The sequence below is a fragment of the Notothenia coriiceps genome, unplaced genomic scaffold (assembly GCF_000735185.1).
Source record: "Notothenia coriiceps isolate Sejong01 unplaced genomic scaffold, NC01 NC01_scaffold00029288, whole genome shotgun sequence".
NCBI lineage: Eukaryota > Metazoa > Chordata > Actinopteri > Perciformes > Nototheniidae > Notothenia > Notothenia coriiceps.
Genome location: NW_011361989.1, coordinates 1 through 8,490, shown reverse-complemented (window position 1 = coordinate 8,490; position 8,490 = coordinate 1). Strand labels below are relative to the sequence as shown.

Genomic DNA, 8,490 nt, shown 5'->3' with positions numbered 1-8,490 from the left:
TTTAAAACACTAGAAATAAACAATCTAAAATATTTCTGAAACAGAAATAAAATAGCATTAAAAAGTAAAGAAAAATCGAAATACTAATTTACAGTAACAAAATATAAAGCAGGATATTAAATATACATTATGTGTATGTGTCTTGGCCTTCTTTCAGACCCCCAGGATCACCACCTGCCCCCCTGACGTCCTCCTTCTTGCTCTCAGATGAAATTTGCTTGCCTAATGCAGCGTCCCCCAGAATAGCAACCTTTGAGGGCGTCTTGGCTGCCCCCCGTCTCCAAACTTGAGCCTCCCACCTTAGCCTTCGACTCTTCCATCTCCTTATTGAGTGCCAGCGAGGGGAGGGGGGGTCCCAAGCCGTGGTCCCTGCCCCCGGAACGGCCCTTTGACCAATGGGGAGGCCTGGAGGATCGTGTGTCACTATAACAGAAGGACATATTCAGCGCGGTAAGTTTGCAGAACCTTACAGCTAGTCTCGGCCAGCGGGGATCTCCCTTTCTTTCAGCTTTTTCTTTCACAGGTAAGAGTGTAAGTGAGTGTGTGAATGCTAGAGAGGAAGTGAAGCTAAAGTGCAATGTCCCCAACTAAACTAAAACTAAAAAAACTAAAACTGAGGACAGCTGAAGCCACATGTGTTAAAATCACTGCCACGACTAATAGAGGGTCAGATGGGGGGACCAGAAGTCGCTTCGACACCCAGAGAGAGGCTTTTTATTGAATCTAGTCAGTTGGTGTTTGCCTGAGAAGTTGATCAGCTGTGGGGTTTCTGACAGCTTCTGGTTTCAACAAAAGGTGAAATGATTGCTTTGTACATCTTGCATTGTGTTTCTTTGACGTTCTTGGAGGACACCCTCTTGTCCCAAAGAGCTTTGTGTTTGTTATTGTGCCGGTTTGGTCCGAGTCCAGCGTCCCAGCGGAGGTTCATACCTGAAGGATTTACAGATGGCTTAAAGCCTTTGAAGCAGCTTTCCGCTTCAGGAGACAGAAGACGACACTAATAAGTTATGTCACACCATGAGAACCGAGGCGACGGACGGTGTTAATACCTCTGATGCTTTAAGTCTTGGACATTGCTCGGACTTTGTTTTTGCTTTTTGGCGGACTTCTTTCTTTGCTCATATGGTTAATACTGTCCATTAGGAAGCTGTAAATTGGGCGTGGCATGCGTTTACTTCAAAGCTCACATAGCTTGAGGATAAACAGTTTAACATCTTGAACGGGAGCCAAGTATCTACAGTGATATTACATCGTGGTGTAAACACGCGTTTGAGTTGAGGGACTTTACAGGATTCAAAAGAGCAAATGGGAGGAAGCCTTCAGCATTAGGCCTTTGACCCTCCTGTGGCCTTTCAGGGTTTATTTTAATTCCTGGACAAAGTGTCTTCAGTCAGCAGGGAGCGTGATTGAAGGAGCCATGTGAGAGCGAGACGTCCAGATAAGGAGATGGTGTGGGATTATGGGTAGTGGTCCAGGGGAAGGAACCCAATCTTCATCTTCATCTTCATCTGAAACTGGATCTGAACAGCTGTCAGTTGGAAATAGTTGTGATGTCGGAGCTTTCATGGTGGCCTCGGGCTAACGAGGCTAATGGGAAACCAATCCTCTGATCGCTCTGAAATAATGCACACATTCAGGCCATGTGGGGTTTGATCAAATCCTGTCTGGATTCTTAACACTACAATATATTATACTTCAATAAATATACTTCCACTACAAAGTAGAACTCTTTAACAAGTCAATGCATTAAACATGTCTGGATGCTCTGGATGGAAAAGATGCAATACTTCAAAATAAATACTTTTACTACGAAGTGAAAAAACAGTAAATGCATTCAACATCAAGTGTTAGCATTAAAACGTACAGATTACTATCATGCAGAATAATACAAAATATATCTTGTTTATTACAGATATTAGTGAATTAATGAGTCATTTTGAATCGAGTGTGTTGTTTTTATGATTCTTGACCCTTTAAAATGCATTATTATTATTATTATTATTATTATTATCTTGTAAAGGTATTATTACACCATAGTTGAAATTATGCAAGGAATTTAGGTTTTAAAGCTGTCAGATAAATGTAGAGAAGTAACAAGTACAGTTTTCCATCTGGTGTAGTGCAGAAGAAGAATAAGTATTATTTAATGTGTATACTCAAATACAAGTACCTCCAAATTGTACTTGTGTAAATGTACTCAGTAATGGAGAATGATTATAGATGTGCCAGAAGCTGTTAGGGTTGTTTCTGAAGATAAAAAAGCCCCCCCCCCAACATTAATGTCCTCTCTCAGCAGTTGAGAAAACGCTGTTGGCATAAAATCTAATTGTGGCTCCCTTCTCACTTATCAGCAGAGAAGCAGATTCAGGACGAGGGTTGAATTTCAGCCCAAAGTTTCAACGCTAATTTTAAACCAAAATGGAACTGAGGAATGTGGAGCTTTCCCAAAACAAAACCAGGGTAGAACATTTTCAAACGATGAACAAGAAAGCTATTTAGAAATTACATTTAAATAAAGATTTTTTGGGGGTAGGGGGTGAGAAATGTACAGGGCAGCAGGGTGGGGTCGGCGGCAGATATTTAAGCCATTCTGCAACTTAATCCTGAGCTAAAAATACAGCCGGCTGCTCCTTGGCAGACAGACGCTGAATTCCTCTCTTCTCTTTTTGCCTTCCAGGTTGTGTAGCCCTACGTCCCCATGTCTGACACTGAGGAAGTGTAAGTCCATTCATATTTATTCATTCACAAATTTAAACCACACCTGGTGAGTAGTTTGGCAAAAATAATCTCAACTCAAAGTCAATTTAGAAGCATTTTGTAAATTAATTAATTATTATTATAGTTTTCTTTAATGTTACTTTGTTTTATCGTAGTGTATCAACACCAGGTAACATTCATCGTATGTGTTAACCTACCTAATAATCAAACTTTAGATGTATTGCTCTGGAAAAACGTCAAAAACCTTAAGTAAAGATTGTCTTGTCAAACCACTGAATCCGTGGACAAGCTTGAATTTAAACGCTTATTTTTTTTGATTGAATTTTCGTCTAAATCAGACTTTCTTTGATTCTTCTCTTGCAGTGATCAGGTCGAAGGTAAGTAAAACCATTTTCCCCCGTTTAAAACAAATTGAATCCCCCTTAAAGTGAGGTCCGTCAAGACTCCGGAGTCCCATGCTGAATCCCAGAGTTATTTCTGAATCATGCCTAACTTATTTTCCATCCCCTGTAAAGAGTTGTATGCACTGGACAAATCCATATGTTTACAGGTTTGGCTTGACTCCGTCCAGATGCTCTACTTTAATTAAAGCTCAGATATTATCCTCCTGCTGTTGTGTGGCTGCAGGAACCAATGCTGGCATCAGGACAGTGTGAAATAATGAGTTTAAAATCGGAAACACTTACATTGACCTGTTGTCAGCAAGTCCTGCAGCCCTGCATGCAATCTGCAACCGGACAGTCCTCCAGATCTGATCGGTACCTTTGAGCTCCGTTCAGATCGGGAGGACTGTGTTGTGTTTGCTACGCATGGATCCCCAGTGTACCCACATTTTGAATTCATATATTGTCAAAAATGGGTACAAATGGGATCTTTTTATAATATTCTTCTGCTCCTTTCTTTCTCGGATGGACCTAAAAGAATACGATGGTAAGGCTGCAGATGATAACTCTTATGCCATTGATACTAATTTGACATTGTTTAGTGTGTTTTGTAGGTTAACTTATTTTCTTTTGTGGCATGCTAGTTAACACTAACGCCATCTGGGATCAATTAAAAAGACTTAGAAAGTATGTTTTTTGCATCAGGAAAGAAACATGTCTCTTTACAGCTCAGGAACTCTTCAGGAATCAATCACAACTCATCCATCAACGACTGACCATCAATCTTTTTTCCTCCTGTAACCGCTTGCTGTCTCACATGCTTTTAGCGCCATCCGGTGGCAGTTCCCCCCAAACTGCCACCGCAATGAAACCTCATATATCTCTCACTCATCATCCCCTCTTTTCCATCTACTCACCACCTCCTAACTCTCTCCCTCTTTTCTCCCGCTGCCATTAACCCTTCTCACCGACCCTTCCTCTCCCCTGGTGTCTCGCTGCATGTTGTATAGCTGTAGCCGAGGAGGTAGTAGAGGAAGTAGAAGTGGCTCCTGAGGCGGCCCCTGAGCCAGAACCAGAGCCAGAACCAGAGGTAGAGCCAGAGCCAGAACCAGAGCCAGAGCCTGAGCCTGAGCTTGAAGGTATGTGGTTTGGAGGGGGGAAGGGGGTATTCTATCATCCTTTCACCAGAAAACAGGTGTGCTCCTAAAAAAGGAAAAGGCTGCAGCAAAGCAGACAGACCCACCAATCAGAATCAGAATATACCTTTATTCGTCCCACAGAGGGGGACATTTACATTTGTTTCAGCATAAAAAACACCAAAGACAGCTCAATGTTAACTAAGAAGCATGCATACACAACTATGATAGATGAAACAAAATACACATCCTGTAACAGTTCTGAATATATAGCAGCCAGGTTTATATTGCACAGTTACTACGGCATATATATATATTGCACATATTGCACATAGTTGGTATTTAACAACAAGGGGTGTTATAGTCCGATCCGCAAACACATGTTCTCCATGCTAATGCTAACGCTACCTTCCATTCACCTCTGGAAAAGTCAAAGACACTGGGATGTGATGATGTCTTATAATATATATAATGTTAAGATGATCATACCCATAGTGTGTAAAAACCCATATGTTTAATGCACTAAATTTCATGCTTTTTAAAAGTCCTGCACCGTATCTATGTTAGCTTTTGTCACGTTTAGCTTCCGGCTGCTACAATGCTTGAAGGTTTAAAAAAATGCATTCATTACTTCATTCATTCATTAATGAACATGTCTTTAAGGGGATTGATTCTGAGGTAAACTAGTATCTACTACTTTGGTGGATATTAATAAACTATAGTCTAGCTACATGCATCTGTACATTGTGTTAGCGCCAACACGTTAGCATGCAGTTCAGCACAGCAACAGTTCAAACTACAGTAAATATCTTTACGGTTCATAACTTTTGAAGTCTCAATTATCGTTAGCTTCTTTGCTAACTCATAACTTCTAGTTTATCTAACAAGGAAACAAACTAGAAACCGTCTATTCCTTTTGTAAAGTTATGGAGTGCTACTTTATTAGCAACTTAGCCTAGCATACCGTATGCTAACATGTTGGCGTTCATTATGGAAAAAGATATCTGCAAACACAGGTTTTATTTAGGGCTTAAATTTAACAAAACAAAATAAATATTGGCCTCTTTTATCAATCTAACCCTACTTATAGGCCTACTACTGTACCACATGTACTCTGAGTACTTGTACTTGTATTTGGCGTACATGTTTGCTTATACCTTACAAATACAAGCTTTATCTTGAGCTGCTTCATTTCTAAAGGCTACGCATGATAATGAAACATTTCATTTAAGTCCAGAAAAAGAGTGTCATATTTCACCTTTTTCTAAATGTATTATAAAATGCTCACATGCTGGTGGGAGAGCTGGTGTCGCGTTCACATGCTATTTTGTTAAAATGAAACGGCGGATTTGATTTAATGCCACTTTAATTTATAATAGAATACCATGAATTCGGCCAAGTTGCTTCAACAATGTCTACCCAGACTTTTCTGAAATAGCATGTGAATTTAGTGTTTGCAGGAATCCTTCTCTGTTGAGCTGTTTGGAGGTGAAACTGGTTAAAAGAAACCCTACTCTGTAAATTCTCAAATATCTGCCTTTATTTACCTTAAAACTGAAGAACAACCTTTACCTTGCTTTATATATTTAATGTATTATATTCTAGCATCCCTCTAATCCCAAATCGATTCCAGATTGTATTGCTAGTGGATGCTAAGCTAACGTAAAAAGGACCAGTTGCCTTTATTGGTTGTTAAATGTAATATTTGATATTTCTATTTGAGAATTTACTCTTTAGATACTCCTTAGACTGCCGCACATTGACTGTCTGCCCTAGTCGTGAAGTCTTCCTTGTGTTTACCTGATGGATGTACAGTGTGCTGCTCTCAGAGCGATGCTAACGCTGTTGTCTATTCTGCTTTTTGTTTTGGATGCTTGCTGCATGCAGAGGCTGTGGAAGAGGAAGGTATGTTGATTTTATTAAAAGAAACTTCTGATTAATCTTTAAAGAAAAATCTGTCATTCTGGTTTTGGGAAGGACCGCAGAGTCCAGGTCTGACGTCTGAACTCTACCGGGGAACGCCTGCTGATCACAAAATGTCTGTCCAAATCTTTTTTATCCGTCTGTCAAAAATATCCAGGAGCGCTGCCCAATTGGCACTCAAATTTATCCAAATGATTACCAATTTTTAATTATTGAACAATTAAAAGCTAGTGGAGAAAAAGGGTGAAAGAATATGAGATGCTAACACGTGCTTTACTGCGCAGCGACCCCACCGATAAACTCTTGCTATGCCACTCGTCGTCTGCATGGCATGGAGCCGCCAGAATCTGTGTACGAACAAAAAGAAAAATGGAGAATGAAATGGGGGAAATGTCTTGCTTGTGTAAAATGCTTTTGGGGTCAAGCCAAAGAAACAAAAACAAGACTTCTATGATTGGTACGGTACATAAAAGTCAAAACTCTGAGTGACTTTTTTTAGATAAACGAGGCTTCATGAGAAGTTTGTAATATTAATAATACAACTCACAGCAAGGTCTGTTAATCCAGAAACTTCTTTGTTAGTATTTGAAGTTTTATGTTTACAGTGTTGGTACCTGTCGCTCTAACACTGAGGCTACCATTTGACAGTCTTTAATGTTATTATGTCATACAGAGCCATGCATTTTAATCCATGTAATGCCTGAGAGAAGTCTGCTTTGTTTCTAACCCCATGACATGTACTTGTCCCCTCTTCATTTTCCTAATCTGCAGAAGAAAAGCCAAAGTTCAAGTGAGTTTTTCTTCCTCAAATGATATCTGTAAAACATCCGAGACGTTTGGTTAATCAAAAAAGACAAATATAAGCTTTTAAACTAGATTATAATCAATGTATATGCACCTACAAACTCTCTCTCCTGCAGACCTGCTGCACCAAAGATGCCCGATGGTGAGAAAGTGGATTTTGACGTAAGTGGAGATGAAGTGTGAAGGATTTGAGTGCATGTAAAGGGTTTTCTGTTTGTCTAAAGGTGGTTTTTTCGTGTTTCCGCCCTGCAGGATATCCAGAAGAAACGTCAGAACAAAGATCTGTCGGAGCTGCAGGGACTGATCGATGCTCACTTTGAGTGCAGGAAGAAGGAGGAGGAGGAGCTGATCGGACTGAAGGACAGGATTGTGAGTCTTTCACCTAAAAAACACACCTTTAAAAATCTTTAAAATGCACTTTTCAAACAGATTATAGGAGAATTTACAACTGAATTTGATTTTCATTAGATAAATAATCCAAATGCTAAATATATTCCACATTCTGGCTCTAAATGATCGAAGTACGGAAGCCAATTTCTGCCAATGTATTGCAAAAATAATGACATATGATCTAAATACAGTATATAAGGCCAGTTGAATTACTTAATTTTGCTAAAATAATTACCATAATTACTTTTTATCTCAATATACCAACACATTATAAAATTAATTACTCAGTAACCCAGAATTATGAGTTAGTGTCTTAATATTTAGACTTGGACGGCAGTATAGTGACTAAGTATTCCAAGATAATTAACTAATAGCTCAAAGTACTGACTTTTTATCTCAATATACCGACAGAGTATCTTAAACAGACTATACTGTAGGAAAACATGACTCAATTTGAACTTCATTAGATAAACAATCCAAATGCTAAATATATTCCACATTCTGGCGCTGCATTATCGAAGTACGGAAGCCCATTTGTGCCAATGCATTGCAAGAAAGACCCTGTAAATGGTTATGAGGAATTTAACCAAATAATGACTTGATAGAGTAAGAGATACTTTATTAATTAACTCAAAGTAATTACGTTTTATCCGAATATACCTTATCTGAATATACATAGTATTCCAAAAAATGAACTCGTGTCATTTTGTTAAAGAAGTACTTTATCTGACTATTTTCTGCTCGCTTTAGCCTTAAAATTACGATAGAGAAAACCGGACAGTTTCTAAATCTTGTCATCTGTTATCTGTCCGTTAGATTTAGCAAAGCAACGTGTGTGTATGTGTGTGTAGACGTAATGATCAGCTCTGACGCAGTGCGTTGTTTCCTGTTCTGCAGGAGAAGCGTCGCGCTGAGAGATCCGAGCAGCAGAGGATCAGATCTGAGAAGGAAAAGGAGCGCCAGGTCAAGCGTGAGGTTCGTAACATTTAAATATCACCTTTTGAATCGTATATCAAAGATTGTCTATACCTCATGCTTCCCGATGGGCTGTTGAGAGGAGGTCTCACTCTATTTATTGAAAAAACATTCAAGTGTATTTTGTATTAACACGTATATCAAAGATTGTCTATGCCTCC

General features: G+C 39.2%; 1 protein-coding gene across 7 annotated transcripts; it reads left to right on the top strand.

Annotated features, from left to right (window-relative positions):
* The first annotated feature begins 420 nt into the window (after window positions 1-420).
* On the top strand, window positions 421-8,359 carry LOC104958762 (troponin T, fast skeletal muscle isoforms-like). 7 transcript variants are annotated; one of them, XM_010786555.1, is made up of 10 exons: window positions 421-523; window positions 2,678-2,718; window positions 3,082-3,095; window positions 3,640-3,648; window positions 4,112-4,240; window positions 6,125-6,142; window positions 6,932-6,950; window positions 7,081-7,126; window positions 7,217-7,333; window positions 8,252-8,359. In XM_010786555.1, exons 2-10 carry the CDS (start codon window positions 2,699-2,701, stop codon window positions 8,342-8,344), a joined length of 465 nt encoding a protein of 154 aa, XP_010784857.1. In that variant the 5' UTR covers window positions 421-523; window positions 2,678-2,698; the 3' UTR covers window positions 8,345-8,359. The 7 variants fall into 7 exon arrangements, with proteins under 7 accessions (XP_010784857.1, XP_010784859.1, XP_010784861.1 ...); XM_010786556.1 differs by having other exon boundaries at window positions 472-531; XM_010786557.1 differs by lacking the exon at window positions 3,640-3,648.
* Window positions 8,360-8,490: the final 131 nt, after the last annotated feature.